The 21721-nt window shown below is 36.3% G+C and overlaps 1 protein-coding gene and 1 long non-coding RNA gene across 4 annotated transcripts; one reads left to right on the top strand and one right to left on the bottom strand.

Annotated features, from left to right (window-relative positions):
- Positions 1-1759: 1759 nt before the first annotated feature.
- LOC125649052 (sulfotransferase 1B1-like) lies at positions 1760-20937 on the bottom strand. 3 transcript variants are annotated; one of them, XM_048876265.2, is made up of 7 exons: positions 20821-20932; positions 15892-16076; positions 15480-15800; positions 8187-8290; positions 4764-4935; positions 3556-3632; positions 1760-3148 (listed from the first exon to the last, which is right to left on the bottom strand). In XM_048876265.2, exons 2-7 carry the CDS (start codon positions 16070-16072, stop codon positions 3116-3118), a joined length of 888 nt encoding a protein of 295 aa, XP_048732222.2. In that variant the 5' UTR covers positions 16073-16076; positions 20821-20932; the 3' UTR covers positions 1760-3115. The 3 variants fall into 3 exon arrangements, with proteins under 3 accessions (XP_048732222.2, XP_048732220.2, XP_048732221.2); XM_048876263.2 differs by having other exon boundaries at positions 1760-3632; positions 20821-20937; XM_048876264.2 differs by lacking the exon at positions 20821-20932 and adding an exon at positions 20253-20270 and having other exon boundaries at positions 1760-3632.
- On the top strand, positions 7114-7805 carry LOC130055210 (uncharacterized). Its single transcript, XR_008803496.1, has 2 exons — positions 7114-7369; positions 7457-7805. It is a non-coding gene; the product is annotated as an uncharacterized LOC130055210 (long non-coding RNA).
- Positions 20938-21721: the final 784 nt, after the last annotated feature.

Raw genomic sequence — 21721 nt, 5'->3', positions numbered from 1 at the left:
TGTGTTGATCAGGCCACGTGAAACAATCCACTGTTTATGGTGTTGATCAGGCCATGTGAAACAATCCGCTGTTTATGGTGTTGATCAGGCCACATGAAAGTTGATGAATTTTGCTGTCAATTGTAAATGACTTGTTCATTTGAATGAAAGTCTTCAGAAAGACATGCGCAACTTTTCTCAAAAATTATATATAAATTTTCTCTCGCATTTCATGTACAATTCACTTGCATTGTATCTCGTTTCTACAAAAATTATTGGGAGTGTATTACCATGTCTGGTTTAGAGTTTGCATATTTTGATAGTTCCCAGTTGTTGTAAAAAAAAATATGTAAGTCAGCTCTAGTGTATTACCATCGTCGGAAACCCACGGTTCATCACGCTTCGTTCCTCTGTGATGGAGAGAGGAACGTTCGAGCGTAATCAACTGTGTGTTTCCGACGATGATGTATAATTACAGTAAGTTGTATACATGAACACAGTAAAAAAAAAAAAAAAGGGGGGGGGGTGTCTTAGAACAATCTTGTATCGAACCCATGCATTAGTAGGTTGGTGATCTCAACACATCAGCTAAGCAGGCCGATCTACAAAGTATAGTAATTATATACATTGTAAGATTTTAAACCTTATTTTTTAAATATGTAAGAACTGAAAAAAATAATTTTGGTAAGAGAAAAATATCAGAAAAGTAAGGTATTCCCCACAAGCACCTGGAGTATTGCTTCCCCCCCCCCCTTCATAATTTTTTTTTGGCGGCGATATCGCCGAAATGTGTGAATTCCCTGTTTATCTCATCCCAATTTCGATTTATTAAATCGTTTCCTTCTTTTTGTAAGCTTTAGAGATTGGCCTACCGGTATAATAAAATGCACTTTTTTCTCTCACAATTTTCAGATCATAGAAAATGCACCAGTAGAAGGCCAATCGCCAAAGATTACAAAAAGCGTAAAACGATTTGTATATATGAAGAAATATATTTTAAAAAGTATAGCGAGAAATATCTGTATTTTAAAAGAATTAGCATTTCGGCGGTTAGAAGGACCCCCCAGGGAAAGCACTGTCACAAAATCAGTGAAGACTCCTGACAGGCGCTTCCATCGGACACAAAATCAGTGAAGACTCCTGACGGGCGCTTCCATCGGACACAAAATCAGTGAAGACTCCTGACAGGCGCTTCCATCGGACACAAAATCAGTGAAGACTCCTGACGGGCGCTTCCATCGGACCTACTAGTACATTTATAGAAAAGGTCAAAGTAAGTTTTTAACTTTCAACAGGTATATATCGAATCATTTTTATAACGATGCGGTTTGAAGAAAACAAATTATGGAACATGAAAAGTGCTGACAGTAAGGTCTATCCACCCCAGAAGGTGTCTGGGTTTCTTTATGAATGTGTCTCGTCGGACAGATCACACACCTTATTTCTCAAAACGTGTACAACGGCGAGCAATCCGCTCACATCTTGATAGATTAAAGAAAACAATTGAGAATGTGGACTACAAATACCAGAAAAACCAGAACCGTGAACTTTGGGAATACTGTTTATCTAGGACTTACCCCCGAGAAATGCATTGAGTTACATGTGTGTTTGTACAGTTGACTCGGAATCCTATTAATTATATTGACTTTTCACCTCGTCATCTCTCTAGCAGTGTCAAAAGCGTAAACAATTGGCAGGACCTATCCATCAGCAAGTGTTCTTATGTTGAGCTGCAGTTACCAATGGTTACGGCCAAAATAATAAAATGGAACACACTGAAGATGTCTACATACATGTATCATTTATTGAAATATTTCATCACAACCTCCTCTTGTATACGACTACAATATATAACTTTAATAATATAATACTTGTTCTCTATACAATGTACAAAAATGCATAAAATATTGATTATCATAGATTAGGAAGACGTTCAAGTCTGCATAGAAATGTATAATTTATATTCTTAATATTGCATAATGTGTACATGTACCATAATGTTTTCAAGGCATGAGGGCTATCAGTGTATTCTACCGTCGTCAGTGTATCGGAACGTTGTCGGTGAACCATAACTTCGTCAGTGTATCGGAACGTTTAGTAAAAAGAATTATTCAAATAAATTAAGAGGGATCTCCGTAACCTGAATACATAACGTCATCAGTGTACCATAACGTCATCAGTGTACCATAACGTCAGTGTACTATAACTTCTTCAGTGTATCATAACGTGATCATTGTACCATGAGGTCATTGTAACATTCTCTACCCAGAGTTCCGTGCGCTCTTCGCACTACACCTCTGTCAACGGCTTTTTACAGAAATCTTGTAAAAGTTTCTAATATCCAACTTTTATGTTTTCGACTAAATATTTAGTCATATTATGAAATGTTTTGGTGCAATTAAATTGATGCTTACTGTAAATTGTTTAAAATCGCCGTTTTCTAATCCTAAAATTGGAACTACTTCGTAATATGCGTATGAATGCAGAACATTCACGTGGTGGAGATTTAATGTAAACATTGAATCGAAAGTAAGAAAGGCTGTAAAAATACTTGTAAAATTGTAAAATAAAGGACAAACAGCTAAATGGTAAATATGTACTTATCAAAGTGCCAGTGGGCTATAAAAAGAGCCTGATGTATCACCTACCGAGAATGAATGTTTATATCATGTGATTATATTGTCACGTGATTCCAAGCATTGATAGAGGTGTATGTGAAGCTTGCGTAACGCGCCCTCTGGTGAGAGAATGTCATTCTAACAGTCAGTGTACCATAGCGTCGTCAGTGTACCATAACGTCATTACAACTAGTTCTATATGTACATAATGTACACGTCATTCACTGAGTACCTAAAGAATACACATTCCAAATACAGTTTTAGCCCATCAAACAATTCTTGAAGAAATATTGCTACTGAAATATATTCATTTATCGAATATGAGTTACAAAATGAGAACAACTTCCTGAGTGATGTTATAAGTTTCCCCACTTCTCGTTTGCTTATTCACTTATATACATATACAATTATACCTCGACATCAGTTGATTGTATCAAATGCAAAGAGTAGATACACGTTTTACCCTGGTGCATTCGGTTTGGATTGTTCACCACAGATTCTACAGAACCACTTCGGATTCAAATTATTCTAATATCTGACACAATCCATATTTAAAATACAAATAAAACTATTCTTTGACAGGAAATCATATTTCTTTTGCAGAAAAGCAGACTACTTCTTGTTTCTGATCATGTAACAGACTTGAGACTTTGTCAAAAATTTCTATTTCAGGAGATCATGTGTCTCATTTCTGTAATCTCAGTAACTCTTTCATTTGTCCCCCTGGTTCATATTTCATTGAAAATTTAGGTCTTTTGCTGTACTAGCTTAACTCTGAAGCAAAAGTAGATATTTCTAAAAATATTAATTTCAATGATATTCTGAGATCTGTTTTCATCTACTATAGTACTGTAATCTTCAAATAAACATTCATTTGAACATCCATAGGGCAAAAACTGCATATTTTAGTATGTTTGTGTATTTAGAGAGAAAATCTTATTTCAACTTTCGAACTCGCCATTTTTTCCTTGTAAATTGTATTAAACATGTCATTTTGGGCGATGGTGAACCAATTCTTCCAGTCTGCAACTTGTCCTAAAAAAAGATATGATTTTATGGATTGAAAAATATATACATGTATTGTAATTGGTATATTGCGCAATTTTTTGATAAAAGATAACAATTTCATAACAAAAGAAAAGTGGGAGTGTATACATGTTCTGACTTTCCTAATAATTACATGTACGCATCAAGCAGGACAACGCAAGACCAAGAACAGCCCGTTTTGGAAAATGTCATGACGTCACGGTGACCTAATTCGTAGCTGTATAGGTAAACGACCGGCTGACTGTATATTTCGGGATTATAGTAGAATAGAAATAAAGTTCTTGTTTTTATGTATATTGCAGGATAACCTCCTCCGTTTCGAAATGTTGTTTGAATTATAAAACATTTCGAGACCGAGGAGGTTAATCTGCAATATACACGAAAACGCAATCTTTATTTCTTAATCCCGATCAAAAAGAGATGTTAGATCTGTTCGTTTCTAATATATACAAACAGGGGATTACAGAGAATCATGGGAATGAGTGGATATATTATTATCATAGTCTATATCAGATTGCTCTAATAACCAAAACTATTTTATGCTTGGGGTCTTGCATCACTCCTCACAACTTCGAATATCTTTTTCTCTAGGGTATAATTTGAATTTATCTTCTATGAATTTACATTTCAGAAGAAGGATATTAAAATGGTGAACGTGTTTTCTACAAAGCCGAACAGTACAACACGCCCTCAGCTATCCTTAAGTAGGCCTAAGCTGTTGACGCTGTTTTTCTCCGTCTTGGTCACGTTTGTAGACCTGTACATGTAAGTCGGAACAAAGTTAGTATGGCGTCTGGTCGAAGATCAAGCTTCTCACAGCTACATTTTTGTAAAACAAATGTGTAATCTTAATAATGTTCAAAGTCCCCTGGTCTTTTAAAATCACTGGGATTTTATTCATTCTAAAATCATCCTTGTATTGACTCACCTTTCTTCTTACCTTTATTTACATCTTACCTTTCCTAACTTCTTTTTTTTTTCTTCTTACCTTTCCTGATTTCTTACCTTTCCTGATTTCATACCTTTCCTGACTTCTTACCTATCCTGACTTCTTGCCTTTCCTGACTTCTTACCTTTCCCGAGTTCTTACCTTTTCTGACTTCTTTCTTTATTTCTTACCTTTCCTGTACATCCCTGGGTTGTTGTCTCTCCATTCTGATGGATCTTCATTCACATTTTTCTCTTTTTTCATTTTGTCAAAATGACACAGACTGTCAATTTTTCTGACCATCTCGTCACTCACATCCACCTTCAGAAAGTCTGCTAATCTTTTAATCTCCCTTAAGCTGTCCTGCATGGAAAACCAAATAAAAAGAGAAATAGAAAATAAATAAAACCCAAAAATTTTCAAAGTTCGAAATTGATTTACGCTACACCTTTAAAATTTTTTTCACATGATGTTATGAATTTAATTAAAAGCATGCTATTTTTATCAAATAAATAATTATTTCTAATAAAGCGATTGTTCCAGATGAAAAAATAGAAGATTCAAAGTCGAGGATAACAAACGTGCACGTTTCTTGTGACAATTGGTTGGAAGTTTGTCTCCGACAATATCTCTAGGTAAATTCAACAAAGCATTACCGTTAATATTTTGATCCCCGCTGGCCACATAAAACATAAGACGTTTGACATAATAAATAGTGACTCACTTGATCAAGAGCCCAGCATTAGAGGTGTGTCACGGGTCATTAGATGTGAGAGTCATGTGTCATTCAAAGTGAGAGTCACGGGTCATTAGAAGTGAGTCACGCGTCATCAGAAGTAAGAATTACGGGTCATAAGAAGTGAGTCACGGGTCATTAGATGTGAGAGTCACGTGTCATTAAAAGTGAGAGTCACGGGTAATTAGAAGTGAGAGTCACGTGTCATTAGAAGTGAGTCATGTGTCATTAGAAGTGAGAGTCACGGGTCATTAGAAGTGAATCACGGGTCATTAGAAATGAGAGTCACGGGTCATTAGAAGTGAATCACGGGTCATTAGAAGTGATAGTCACGGGTCATTAGAAGTGAGAGTCACAGGTCATTAGAAGTGAGTCATGGGTCATAAGAAATGAGAGTCACGTGTCATCAGAAGTGAGTCACAGGTCATTAGATGTGAGAGTCACGGGTCATTAGAAGTGAGTCACATGTCATTAGAAGTGAGAATCACGGGTCATTAGAAGTATGTCACAGGTCATTAAAAGTAAGAGTCACCGGGTCATTAAGAGTGAGAGTCACGAGGTCGTTAGAAGTAAGACTCATGGGTCATTAAAAGTGAGAGTCACGTGTCATTAAAAGTGAGAGTCACGGGTAATTAGAAGTGAGAGTCACGTGTCATTAGAAGTGAGTCATGTGTCATTAGAAGTGAGAGTCATGTGTCATTAGAAGTGAGAGTCACGGGTCATTAGAAGTGAATCACGGGTCATTAGAAATGAGAGTCACGGGTCATTAGAAATGAGAGTAACGTGTTATTAGAAGTGAGAGTCACGGGTCATTAGAAGTGAGAGTCACGGGTCATTAGAAGTGAGAATCACGGGTCATTAGAAATATGTCACAGGTCATTAAAAGTAAGAGTCACGGGTCATTAAGAGTGAGAGTCACCAGGTCGTTAGAAGTAAGACTCATGGGTCATTAAAAGTGAGAGTCACAAGTCATTAGAAGTGAGAGTCACGGGTCATTAGAAGTGAGAGCCATGAGTCATTAAAAGTCAGTCACGGGTTATTAGGAGAGTCACGGACATTAGGAAAATCCTGGGTCTTTCAGATGAGATGTTTTAAACAGATGCATTCTAAGAACTCTCAATGCTAAGACCCAAAGCGCAATGGGTAGGTATAAACTTATGACATTTTACCTACAGACGAGTCATACAATGCATTCCCAAGTTCATATGGAAGATCATTGAAGAATAAATTTTCACATTCACTTGAATTCTCTTCCGTAAATAGTTGACATCTCTTGAGTGATATAAGAAATCTCACCCCCGTCACGTCCTCGCATACATTGTAACACATCAATTAAGGAAGCTCACCTCTTTTATGTCCTCATATAACATGACATGAATTAAGGAATCTCACCCCTTTCATTAATTAAGATATCATTTTAGAGTGTCATTGGGCTGATATGACATAAAGTTGGTCACGTGATCAAATCCTATAACACCCGAAGGGTGTTATAGTAGATTTGATCACGTACCAACTTTATGTCATATCCCAATAACGCTCAAAAATTATATTTCATTTCTTACATTTCTATTTTGATATATGTTCTTACCGAGCTTCCATGCATATGTAGTAGATGATCGAAATAACGATATTACAACACGAACTATAGTTCATTATATTTTTATCAAACAAATAATTAGGAACAATACATCTAACAGAATATAAGATATAAATATTTAATTTAGAAGGTTAAAAAAACGAAACAGGTGTAAAATAACGGTACTTTAGAGCGTAAAGTCAACTGCATTGAAGACAAATAGAGCGGAGTAAACTACATCCGTGATGTGATTTGGTCGCGATCAGCGATGGAGAAACTGTGACATTGACCTACTTGAAGTTGAAAACAGATTTCGACAGAAATTCAAAGGATCTGAGGGCATTGAAGGAGGATAGATGGATCAAGTTAATGTTAAGCTCATGGTCAGGATTGTGCAAGTTTTGGTAGAGAACAACGGCATGTTCATCGTTAGGACTCATAGTTGTAGCCATTTAGAACATGCATTGTATTTAGACGGAGTGCAGGTAAGCTGCTTTTTTACCTCCAGGGTGTGTAAGAGAAAACAAATACGAACTGACAGTTTTTGTTCACTTGAGAGATTTCTGTTGTAGGATTTTAATGAAGACTCGAAGCGGTGGCCTGATATGGACATCATTTTTCGAGCCTCAACCAGCCTCGCTCATGCCAAGTCATGGCCGTGATGGCTATTGCCTGGAAACAACAGGTTATCATCATCATAAATCCCTAGAGACATGATAGATCTAATACTTCGCTTCCAATATCAAAGCCATCATATGAATTCGCCATGTTGCAGTTTAGGCCTAGTTGTTCTAGTACTTAGTTGCAGGCAGTATTTAAAATAAAACAGCTAACCGGTTCGTTTAATGTTACTGTTTCATTAATTGATTAAATTCTTGTCTGTTTACAAAATAAACTCTGGATAAATATTCTGATACTTTATTTTTTACTTCTGTTTTTGTTATGATGTAATTGCAGTTTCCGAAAGGAGGAAGGGGGGGGGGGGTGTAACAGTAGAGTATTAGCCAAAATACTCAGCTTTTGACTTTTAATCGAACTATTTCTTTTTTTGTTTAATTTGTGGCGAAAAGAGGAAGGGCCCTAAATCCCCATCTGCATTGCATAAGCAAGAAACCAGGTGAAAGTACTTTACTTTTGAAGCGGTGATTGATTGTATTCATACGCAAGAAAAGACTGATCACGTAACCAACTTCATGTTATACAAAATTGAATGTCAGTTTCATTAGTATTGTCATATAAGGAAATACATTGGCAAATGTAAATATAATCCCATATAACACAACATGAATTAAGGAAGCTCACCTCTTTCATGTCCTCGTATAACACGACATGAATGGGGTATCCGGGGTTCTCCTTAATAAACCTCTCCATCTCCAGAGTGTAGTCAAACCAGGAACCGTAATCCACTATTCAAAACAAACACAGACTAAACTAAATTCATGTCAGAGTAAAATCACAATACATGTCAATACGATACATGTACAGTATGTAGCTGTAATAATGTAGCCCTATCCAATTTTTTTTTTTAATTCTGACGTTTTCGGGATAGGACTACAATTCCATAGGATCTCCGTAATGGTGCAAAATAATTTTATGAATAACCGATAATAAACTCTGTGTATTAGTCCCAAATGTTGTTTACACCGAAAGGAGTACCAACTTTGTGCTCGGGCATGTCTAATAAAGGTGTTTTTCATTAAATACAATGTACAGCATGCAAAATTCTTCGTCTGCTCCGCCATGCTTGTTATCGCGAGATCTCGTAGGTGGATCTAATGAAAAACCTAAGCATTGACAATCAGCGCGAAAATGTAGTTACTCGAGCCACTTCGACAAAGAAAGGAAAATCATATTGTTGCAGAAAGAATTTACACTCTGCTGTTCGGTTAAAACTTGATATTAAATTCAAACCTTTTCAATACCAACGAAATAGCTTTCGCCTCCATACTTTTCCATTCATGTAAATACTACCTTATATGGCATATGCAAATGACTTTATACTTCAGTACATCAAACATGGCGCACAAACATGAATTGAGAAATTGGAATTTATCGAAATTGTTGAAAACGGTAGAATAGAGCCTCACAAATCCTAAGTTGCAGGTTGTAAATTTATATATTGACTAAGAAACATAGAATATCATTTTATTTACGTAAAGAAAGTCAGGAAATGTTTAGAATGAGCGCAAATGTTGCGGGAGTGAATCACTCCCGCATTTGCACCATTACGGAGATCCTAAGGAGTTGTAGCTCTCTCCTAAAAAAAAAAAAAAAAAAAAAAAAAAAAAAAAAAAAATCAGAGAGGGCTACATTATTGCAGCTAGTACAGTATGATGCAATAAGTATTCGTACAAAATGGCGGCGTGTTTACATTCGCGCTTGCAGCCAATAGATTTACGGAGTATGAAATAGTTTTTAAATAGCGTCGGGATTCCATTAGTTATTTATAACATTGTTTTGTCATGTGGCATCCCATGTGTCACATGGTTTTGTTTTCATTGTCAAACTATTGTTGAAGATGAAAAACATTTTTTACTTGATTGTCCTGTGTATGAACATATTAGAAAAATGCATTCAAAACTACTAGATATTAATACCTTATTTTCTTTACTAAATCCACATAACCTTGTATCTACAAAACAAACCTGTCTATACATCAGAGACTGTTTTAATGTTAGAAATAAGTTTTCAACAGTTTGATATTTTGTAATGTATCAATATATATGTGTATCTATGTATGGCTAACAACACATTCTTATATAATGTGCTTTAGTGCCAATAAAGAATTGAATTGAATTGAATTGTTATCGTCTGCTATATTTCCGAAATATATATTAAGTGAAAGCGAGATGAATAGAAAGGGGAAAGAGTTATCAAGCGATGTAAAGAATGTTATATGGAATCTCTTAGACCAGGGAAATTCTATTCGGAAAGTGTCAGAGCTGTTAGGAATTCCTCATACGACGATTTCAAGCGTGAAAAAACGTATTGAACAGAGAGGTTCAGCGGAAAACACTAAACGAAGCGGCCGGCCTCCAAAAGTGACAGATCGCCATTACCGACGATTGGAAAGGTTGGTCAAGACGAACAGAAGGCAAAGTTTGCTAGACATTACGAACAAATTGAATGAAAATGTGGACCAACCTGTTGCCAAACGTACCGTGCAACTTCATCTCGAATAAACATGGTTTCTCGAGGCGAGTGTCTAAGAAGAAAGTGGTTGTGAAGGAAGTTAACCGGAAAAAAAGATTGTCTTGGTGCAGGGAAAAGAGACGATTGACAGTAGAAAACTATTGGAACAGAGTTATTTTTTCGGACGAATCTAAAATCATGATAGGACATGATTCCCGTGTGTATGTGTGGCGCAATAAGGGTGAGGGATGGCGGCCTGATTTAGTGACACCACGACAAAGTAAGCCATGTTATGAAGGAATGCGGGTGGTTTCGTCCCAATTACATATTCGCACCTAGTGGATTCGCACCAAGTGGTTTCGTCCCTATTTCAATGCAGGTAACATAAGGTAGAACATTGCCATATAGTCGAGTGGTTTCGCCCCGATGTACTAATCGAGTGGTTTCGCCCCAATAAAATAACATATCTTAAAATTATAACGATTTAACATATCCCAAAATTCACTTTCTTAAAATGATCAACTACTTTCAAATAAATATTGCTGCTTTAAGTTTATGCTATAAATTGAATTTTTCATTTAGAGATTTATATAAATATATCTAAGATTAATAAAATCACATAACAGACACACTAATTTTATCTACATAATGCTAATTCTGTTTCATATGATAATTTTTATGTTCCCCAAACAAAGTTTGGGAACATATTGTTTTTACTCTGTTTCTTATTATTATTATTATTATTATTCTTTTTCTCCGGTACTTTTTTGTCCGGTAGTGTTCTCAGAAACTACAAAAGGGATCGATATGAAACTTTCCAGGATGATAGTATAGCGTTTGTAGATGTGCATGGTGATAGTCATTTTGTCTGCACATGCATGCACGCGCGCGCACGTGCACTGCAATTTTGGTACAAAAATTGGAAAATCAGAATATTAAGGGGATCGATATGAAACCTAAATAGGATGGTAGTATGTCATTTGTAGATATGAAAAATGATAGTAATTTTGTCTGCACGCGCACGCATGCGCGTGCACATGCATTACAAAATTTGTACACTAACTTTGGAATCAGTCTAACTTTTTTGTTGTTCATTGAAATGGCTTGATATTCATATCATAGGTAGATATTGAGACCCTTAACTGATTTGCATGGTCAAAATTACCAATTTGCACGCGCATGCACGTGCGCTTCATTTTGATTGGATAGTACTAAAACGTTTGTAACTATCTTATTTATGAAGCAAATGAGTTGATATTCACAGCATACGTAGACAATATGTGTATCTATATATTGGTGTAACAAAAAATGCCAACACACACGCGCATGCGCGTGCGACGTTTTTCAAATGTTCGATTTTTAAAGGACGATAACGTTTTTGTTTTTCATGAAATTCTATTGATATTAAGGTTTTAGATGTGTCTTGGTACTCCTTACAAATTGCTGTGGTTAGAATTACTGCTCAGCACGTGCATGCACGTGTGCTGAATTCTGATTGGACGATTTTAAAATCGCTATAACTTCCTTATATTTGGTGGAAATGTTATGAAATTCATACTGTGGGTATATGATACAAATGCCTATTGAACGACATCAACAGAAATTCGGAATCATACACGCGTGCGCGTGTATGCACGTGCAACGCTTTCTTTCATTTCTTGGTACTGAAATGACCATATTAAACGTACTACACGTAATTAAAGGCTAAAATAAAATGATTTTTTGCTATAGATTCACAAGGACATCACATTTTATTTGGGGAAGGTTTGGGGAACATATGTAACGGTCCCCGTTACAATTAGAACTAGTTACTTACTGATTTTCCACAATGAATGCAACTTGCCATGGCAAAAATTCTTGGTATAATGATAGAAATGGACATAGTTTGGAAGTCGGTAAATTGATATACTGTATAACATTCATTAATTTCAATGCAATTGCTCATCGTTAAAAGAGAGTATGCTCTGATGAATCGTTCCAACCACTGTTGCCATATATAAACATCCAAAAATTGTTGGTATAATGATCAAAATGAACATACCTTGGGCGTCGGTAAATTAATATATAGCATTCATCCCCTAATTTCAATTCAATTCAATTGCTCGTCGTTAACGGAGAGTATGCACTAATCAATCGTTCCGACCACTGTTGTTACATACTCAATGGGGGCGAAACCACTCGGGACGAATCCACTTGGGGCGTACAGGTAAAGGTGCGAATCCACTAGGTGCGAATATGTAATTGGGACGAAACCACCCGTCACCTTATGAAGTGATGATGGGGGGGGGGGGGGGGGGGGGGGTGTGGGGGGGGGGGGGGGGTGTGTGTGACATGGGAAGTTGTGGGAACTATCACGTCTGTGAATGGCAATATAAACGCTGAGAAATATCAGGAGATCATTGATGAGAACTTGTGGCCAGTTATAGTCCGTCATTTCCCCGCTGAAAATTACATATTTCAGCAGGACAACGCTCCGGTACACCGGGCTAGAAGCACCCAGGAATTTCTTCACAGAAACAATGTTACCACCATGAGTTGGCCAGCACTGAGTCCAGATCTCAATATCATCGAGAATATGTGGTTGCTACTAAAAAGAAAGCTTCTGACACGAGTTGGGAGGATCAGGAGTAGGGATGACCTCTTCCGAGAGATTCAGGACATCTGGACAGGGATCACGGTAGACTATGTTAGAAGCCTATATCGATCGATTCCTCGAAGATTATTGAGTGTTATAAGATTGAAAGGACATTTGACGAAGTATTAGATAAGTTTAGTTTGTTTTATTAATTTTAGAAACGGCATACCAACATTTTTATTCTGACCTAATTCCGTCGCGAATGTAAACACGCCGCCATTTTGTACGAATACTTCTTGCATCATACTGTACGTAGCAACTGTACAATATCGGCCAAATGACTTATCATGCCATATACAGTCCCTGAAACGTTCTACTTTCCCACTTGAATGAACAAACGGTGAACGCATGCAGAGCGAACAGTGAGTGAACGCTGAACGCAATTTGCATTGGTGGGCAGTTTATGAACGGTGATCGAACGCAGAACGCGACCGGAGCGTAAATGCGAGCGCAAAGTGAACGGTGACATGGTAAATGCAAGATGTACAATTTATTCGGAAAGTGTCGGATGTTTTTCTTGCATTGTACTTTATTTATTACAACCAGGCATGAAAAAAAAAAAAGATAGATCTTAACAATAGATATAAAAGGCTGTAGACTGGTGCAGTGACTAACATGGCAGTGACATCCTGAATTTACAGTTGTACATGATACATAGTCTCAAAATCGTTTGGGGTACATGTAATTAACAAACACCCTAAAAGGGGTCGGGATAGATGTAGTAAACATACTAAACAAACAGCGTATGGTATCAACGGTGGCAAAACGTTAACGGAGAGTGCACGCTGAACGAACGGTGAGCGAACGAGAAAATGGTAAAGTGGAACGTGTCAGGGACTACAACACACAGTAGTTTACTAGAGGACACTTCTGAAATTTGAAAATTAAATTCAACTCATTTTTCATACACACCAGTTATGTTTTGAATTAGAGCTTTATTTAAACAATAAAATGCTTTCTTTGTTATTTCATCGGGTGATGAAGGTAGCAAGCTCTGCAGAAAAAAAATCTCAACCCGCGACAGCATGTATTCATTGTCTTAGGTGAAAGCAATGTCAATTTCACAAGAAATATAAATTATTAAGATAATTTAAATTCAATTAAGGTTGATTAATCCTCATGTGATGTCATAGGTTTTTGCAAAATCTTTATTAAATTCAATTTTTGCGCATGATAGAAATATATCTTTCAGAGGAATTTCATTTACTGAATAAAATAAAAAAATTGGTAAACTTCTGATACTGAAAAAGTTTTTATTTTCCATAAATAATCAATTATTTATAATTTTAAAACTGTTGTCAAGGGCAATAACCCCTATGCTGGAATTTCCCCTACTGCATGTTTATGATACAATGATTTCCCTAATATCCACAATTAATTTTCATATTGTGACAGACTCATATTATACATGTATATTGTATAATATGATGGGTATATGTATAAAGAATCGGTTCATTGAATAAAATGCTTAGGCAAGGTAATGTAATTTAAACATGCAGTCAAGCATATAAATTTGGTCACTTTCCCAGTGTAATGGCCTGGGGTATATAATTATATTTTGGCCAAATGTCCCTTGTGTCTTTTAATTTCATTGGTGTTTTAGTTTGTCTTATGTCATTGGATTGGTCTTGGAGATTTTCCCTCCAAGAGTTCTGTTCTTTGTGGTCAGTCTTTATTCAGTTTTTGAAGAAGAGAGTTGATTTCAGTAGATCTGACATATTTTGACAATTAGACATAGACCGACATTTTTCCTCTTGAATGGTAAGTTAATAATTTATTACTAATGCTAAACTATTCTATAATTCCTTTACTAAATGTTAAATCTGTAATTTTGCATAAAATTCCTTTTGTTGCCACATTTCTGGAATAAATGATCAGTGAGAGTGAGACTTATATAATGTAAATATCTGTGATAGTAATGTATATGATTCGTCTCACTGTGATATTATTTTAAAGTAAAAGTATGTTTTATGACTTACAAGATATTGTAGATATCATAATTAATTTATAGATCAGACCTGTTTGGTGTCATCTGTAAATATTGTTCACTCGAGCCTATTCCCATAGAATGGTATGCTCACCATATGGTTTTTATTTAATTCAATAATTAATAATGTTAATACATATTATAATGATAATTATTGTAAAGTTTTATGATGAAGTTAAAGTCTATAGGACTTGGGAGATTTAATATGTGATGTATACAGGTATAGAGTTATCTCCCTTGATAGAGATCACCCATGTAATGCTATAATCGTATATTGGTTGTACATCAGTAATTATGTGAAATTATAGTATTCATGTTTTATATAGCATATTACTTAAAATTGTTAAACATTGTTGTTATAGGGTTTCATCATTGGACAATTCGTGCATTGCATGGTAACTCCTGAATAAACGTCTTGTCGAGAACCCAAACAGGTGTTCCTGTTATTACTTAAGGGAAAGAGAAACCTGTTACAATATATCTATGGATTAGCAGTTTTCTTAAACTGTTGACATTTGAAATTTGTCATTTCAGCAAGTTTTTAAAAAAAATTAATTTTCATTATTCTGTTTAACGAAAATGTGTGATTTTTTATGTTGATATAGATCTATACTTCTGTTTTTGTATGTCTGACATCTTTAAAAAGGTGGCAACATACACCTTTTCTTTGGTTATTGATTAAATTAAACTATATTGAGTGGAAATTAATACAGTTTTTCCACTTTTAACCATTAATATTGATAAGTCATATGAGGATTGATCCACCTTAATGTAAAATTTGTACAAAGGGTCTGTATGCTTTGTCGTTTAGAAGAAAAGCTGCAAAATTTACAAAACTCACTTTTTCCTTGAATAAACCGTTTGACATAGCCTTCCCAGGGTCCATTAAATTCGTATTCTAGCAGCTTCTTGTGGTGATTGTAAAATGAAACGGCGATGTCTTTCGGGTTACGGATGACATAAACAATTTTACACTTCTTGTCGAAGAAATCTTTGGGCAGATACTTAAAGTAAATGTGTGTGTTCATGATTCTGGGTGAAGCTATGTTGTCAAAGGTTTCTTCTGATATCCCTTCCATCATGACGGTTTCTTTTATTTCCGGTATACGTTCAGCTTTCTGGCGGGACAACATGCCTACGACTTCCCATACCCAATGAGTACCTAGATACGGAGCAGATAAATTCCTGTTTATTCCATTTCGAACAATAAGATTTATCAACATGCCTGTTTAAGTTTTGTTGTGATATACTACCAGCTTTGGGATAAGCACTGATCATTACGTCATCAGATCTGGCTCTCCAGCCCGCCATAGACCGGAAGTGTTTCTCGTGATCCGGGAGAGGGAAGGTGGGGATAAAGTAGCCATCAATATCCATAACCCGTAAGTGGGTGTCATCATCTTCACTGTCTGATTTCAACTTGATTTCCGGCATTTTACTGCAACAAAAAGTGTAAAATAAATCAAATAGTTTGCTTACCTGAGTCATTGAAAAACATCCCATTTTAAAACATGATAAGAATTAGGCTTACCACAGTAGGCCCCTAGAGTAAAGTGTACAACTAAAATCACAAGATGTACAGTCATGGGACATAATTATTCGCCACCCTGTGCGCAAATGGCGTTGTATTTGCGATTAGGAACCGAAAATAGACCCCCGTGCTATAAATAGACAACAAATTTCCCCTTCATATTTTTACAACAGGGTCAAGCTACTAAAATTGATGACGTGTACACATACATTTTTTCGTCTGCTATTGATCATAAACTTAGTAAACATTGTTGATTGAAATGGGTCGTAAAGGGAAAGAGCTGAGCATTGAAGTCAGAAATCTCGTAGTTAATTCACACAAAGTGAACGGAAATGTTTCTAACTTATCAAAGACTTTAGGAATACCCAGATCTACCGTGCGAAGTGTTATTAAGAAATTCAAACAGCATTCTGATGTGAAAAATCGCACGGGAAGGGGCCGTAAGTGTCTATTCACGCAGAGGGATTCTAACAAACTTTCAAGGGTCATCAAAGAAAATCGGAGACGTACTTACAAAGACATAACAGGCATTATTAATGAAAATAGGAATCATCAATTTTGTACAAAAACTGTTGAAAGAAAAATAAAAAAATTAGGATATGTACGGAGGGTTGCAAAGAAGAAAGTGGCAGTTCGTGAAGTGAATAAAAAAGAACGTGTAAAATGGTGCAAGGAGAGGAAAGATTGGACAGTTCAGCAAGAATGGTGTAAATGGATTTTCAGTGATGAGAGTCAGATTGTTATTGGGGATAACAACAAGGTATACGTGTGGCGAAAAGCGGATGAAAAGTATAACCCCCAACTAGCGTGTCCTGCTCCGCGACGAAAGTTAAGTGTTATGATCTGGGGATGCATTTGTTTTCAAGGTATGGGCACTTTGACTGATATCCTAGGTAACATTAATGCTCAAAGATATTTACAAATAATTGATGATAATATATGGCCAGTAATAGCCAGGCATTTCCCGGAGAACAACTACATTTTCATGGACGACAATGCCCCTGTTCATCGAGCCAAAATTATTAAAGATTATGTAGCTGACAACAATATTAATACAACAACATGGCCAGCACAGTCACCAGATTTAAATATAATAGAGAACATATGGTTACATTTGAAAAGAACACTAGAAACCCGTGTCCATTTTATAAACTCTCGACAAGATCTTATAGCGGAAATTCGGACTGTGTGGGAAAACATTCCATTAAACTATGTACAGAACCTTTATAATTCTATACCAGGGCGACTAAAGGAGGTAATCAGGATGAAAGGAAATCTGACCAAATACTGAGGTAAGATTTTAATTCTATCCACAGCAAACAACTTTCAAACTTCACCAAGTGGACGTGCGTTTCATGGCAGCCATTTTGAAAGTGGCGAATAATTATGTCCTATGACTGTACCTCAGTTCACATCACCCTATATGACGTCACAATATAAAAGTACGTCACGACGTAGAAGTCTATGTTGTATCGCGGGAAAAATATCATATTTTCTCGCTTTTACTACGGTACCGTTATCCAGTGTTCAAGCTGTACATCTGTTTGTCAGATAATTTTCTTCTTCAGTTTTTGATAATACATGTGGTATATAAGTATCACGTTTTATATATATATATATATATATGGGCCTATAGCCTAGCACATCGTTCAAGATCGTAGCGCTACCGAGCCCTACGTAGCCGCTACGATCTTGAATGCAGCCTCGGTATCAGCGACCCGATTGTGTTCGGCAATCTGCGTTCCCATGTCCATGTATATGACGCAATGGCGGTTTATACGAAACGCTAGGTATGCTCTCAAACAACATTTCCTTGTTTATTCTGCTGAATTATTCCTACTATATGCTGGTTTCGTATAAACCGCCATTGCGTCGTATACACGGACATATGGGAACCATCGATGATTGCCGAACATAATCGGGTTGCTGAGACCTAAATCTACGTCATATTACATAAAGATGGAAACTGACGTGAGTAACTACACGTTTCGTTTGTTTAAAATATTTCACCGTTTCATGAATGACAAGAATCACTATAGGCCCTAAGTGTAAGAAAGCAATGATTACGCAAATGTGCAACTCAATGAAATTTTGATAGTGAACCAGCATAGTAGGAAAAATTCAGTAGAATAAACAAGGGAATGTTGTTTGAGAGCATACCAATGAGCGTTTCGAATAAACCGCCACTGCGTCATATATACACAGACATGGGTGTCCGGGTAGCGCAGAGGTAGCACTCTCGTTTCTCACCGCTGCAACCCGAGTTTGATACCCGTGATCGGCAGTGGTTGTAAGTGAGAGGGTATGGCGGTCGCCCGCTCGAACACGTGGGTTTCCTCCGGTATCCTCCCACATAAATGATCCCCTAGCGCAAACATCCGTGCATCAAAGGACCCCATTGGAAATATATGCTTTCATGGGTTATCCTTGGTATTTATATATGTGTGTGTTTGTATGTATGTATGTATACACCGAATAAACATTTATTTATTTTCTATAAAATTGTCATGTTAAATTGTTTACAAATCTGACCACAGACACCTGAAGTATGGATTATTACCACACCCCTTTTTCATATTTTTTTTTTTTTTTTTGGTTGTGGAAACAATTTCTCTGAAATGTGTGAATTCCCAGTCTATCTCATCCCTCTTTCGATTCATGTAATCGTTTCATGCTTTTTGTAAGCTTTAGAGATTGGAGTTCATTTTATTATACCGGTAGAAGGCCAATCTCTAAAGCTTACAAAATTATGAAAAGGGGGGGGGGGGAGAGTAATAATCCATACTTCAGGTGCCTGTGATCTGACAGTGCTCAGCGCCTCTCTTTCGCGTTTTTCCGAAATGGCACGACCTTCGAGGTCAATGCACATCGGAAATTACTGACAGGACGGGTTTATTGCTTCAGATTCACTCTGATTCTATTAAGTTGAATGTATTTAATAAAAAAATTATTAAATATTTGTTCTTTTATTCTTTAATTTATTTACCGTCAGTTACAGCTTGTATTGCTTAAGGCCCCCAGTGGGTCCAGGCGAAGCCCTGGTAGTATAGCCCATGGGGCGAAGTCCCCTCAAACTGTGCTCTGACAAAATAAGACCTTTATTGGTATATTTTGAACAGGTACATGCATTTGGACATTCTTAAAGAAATTGATCATATTTGTAAGAGGCGTGCGCCCGGCGCTTGATCCGCTATTGTAAATGTTAAGTTACTAAAGCAAACTGTAATATGTAGATAAAACCTACACATAATATACAAGTATTTCAAGTAGTATGACTATAGGTCTACTAGTAGTTTTAAAAATAGGTAGAATACCACTTTTATCACCACCAAGACAAGTTAACCCCAGGGGATCGCGGTACCTCAGTGGTAGAGTGTTCGCTTTATGTGAACAGGAGGTTGTGAGTTCGAGCCCCGCTCTTGCAATGATTACGTCAAAGCTAAGATGTAAACACAAGTCTTTAGAGGTGATAGCTAATAAGGTATTTAGAAAAGAGAGTCGTGGGTCAATAGGACATGACTTTAAAAACGGGACGTGTCGCGGCAGGCGTTGGCACGTTAAAAGAACATCCACAGTCATCTCCTCTTTCTAGTATTTTCAATATGCTCATTCGAGAACATAGGCCTATACCGACATGTATATCTCTCTCTCTCTCTCTCTCTCTCTCTCTCTCTCCATATATATTTCACTCAATATATGAAGATGTTATCGGCCGAGACGAAGCGCCACAATTCTGCTAAACTGAGGTACATGAAGTATAAAATACCCTCAAGTAAATAGGAATCTGGGGCACATGATTAAAGTACGTGTGATGTCATATCTTAGAATTACTCGCTGCTGTATGGGAGTGTTAAACAGTCACTACATGTGGAACTAGTCATAAAGTTACACAGACAATAAAATATAAACTAACAAAAGGCAGGGTTCATATTGACCATGAACAGCTCAAAAGTGTAGTTCATTTCTTTTAAGTATATCACTTGGTTACACATATAAACCGTAAACTGTGTGAGCAAGTTCAGTGTATTTATATTAGTATGTCAAGTGCCCAGTAAACGAAAGTCACGAGCATTTTGGTTAAACCTTAAAAACCCGTGTCACGCCCGGCGTTGTCATGGTGAAGAACCCTCACTGCCACGGCTGTACGACCTTAATTCTAACACTGCACATCGAGTACGTCCTAGTTCTCTGAAGTTATCTGATCTACACACGGGCACTGGAAGTTAATGTAAATATATAGTATGTGCATATATAAAAATACATATTATACATGCACATAATATATATTTACATTAACTTCCAGTGCCCGTGGATCTACACATTGCAGTGAACCCATTCTGGCTTATACGGAACACGTTATTATCATTATTACATAAACACAGTATAAGCTACACTAACAGAATCGTGTTTTATTTTTAATGGATACCACCAACTCAATATGTTTTATCTAAAGACTAATTTAAAGATCCGCACCCAAGGCAATTAATTTGTTATTCTAGAGTTGTCGGACGTTGATTGATAGCGTTCTATAAATAACAAACTAAAATAAACTTTTAAGAAAAGAGTTTAGATATTGTTTTCTGTTGTACAAAGGTCGGTTATATTGCTTTGCATACTACATTTACACTCTACAAATGTTAAATGTACTTACCTAGACAGCTGCTAATTCTCTAGATCTTTCCTAGGTTTAAGTTTCCCAAACCACGGCCAGCTTGTAAATAATACCGAGTAACCTGCCCTTTAATGTTGATGCGCAATTGTCAAACGCGCCGTTTTGGGGTTACTTTTAGGGGGTTGAACCCACCATTTGACAGGAAGGAAAAATCAGTATATTTTGATATTTATTTCAATATTATTTTGTATTTAGCTTCATGACGACTTCATTAATTCATCGATATTTCTACACCTGTATTTCTCATTAATTAAACGAAGACTTACAAAAATATTGAGGTTTATGACGTCTAAATTGTACATGGATCGTATAAAATGAGTATATTTTACTTTCAGTCTTTAAATAGATATGTAGTCTTTAGAAATGAATTTACGGTACCTAGTGTAATATGTTTTCTATTTAGCAGTTTTTGCTCTGCAAATAGCCCTTTTTTGTATTAGATAAAGCACTTCACATATTGTACTATACATAATGGAGTTCACCAGCACTTCCTATTCATTGGGATGAAATTACCCCTTTTTCAAAAATTATGTTAAACAATTCTGCGTTTCAAAAATAGTTAAACCTCAAAGATTGTTTATTGCAATGTATTGAGTTTGCGTAAATCGATTAATGTAATTGCAAATGTAAATAAATAAATGATTGAAGTAATTATTTATTATAGTGACATGCGCATCATTACAAGTTCATAAATAAAAGTGAATTATGCATTTTTGCCCCCGGCCCATGTGACCTTATATGTTTGAAATATCAATGCATGCAATGGGATTCTCAGTACGGATAATGCATGGATATAAATTCTAATTTCAATTTACATTCAGATGCAATTTGTTATTTATGAATATACGAGTTTTCTTCACAGGTAGGCTGAATTAGCCAA

The sequence above is a fragment of the Ostrea edulis genome, chromosome 5, assembly GCF_947568905.1.
Source record: "Ostrea edulis chromosome 5, xbOstEdul1.1, whole genome shotgun sequence".
Taxonomy (NCBI): domain Eukaryota; kingdom Metazoa; phylum Mollusca; class Bivalvia; order Ostreida; family Ostreidae; genus Ostrea; species Ostrea edulis.
Note: the sequence above shows the minus strand (reverse complement) of the source record. Positions and strands in the feature narration are given on the sequence as shown.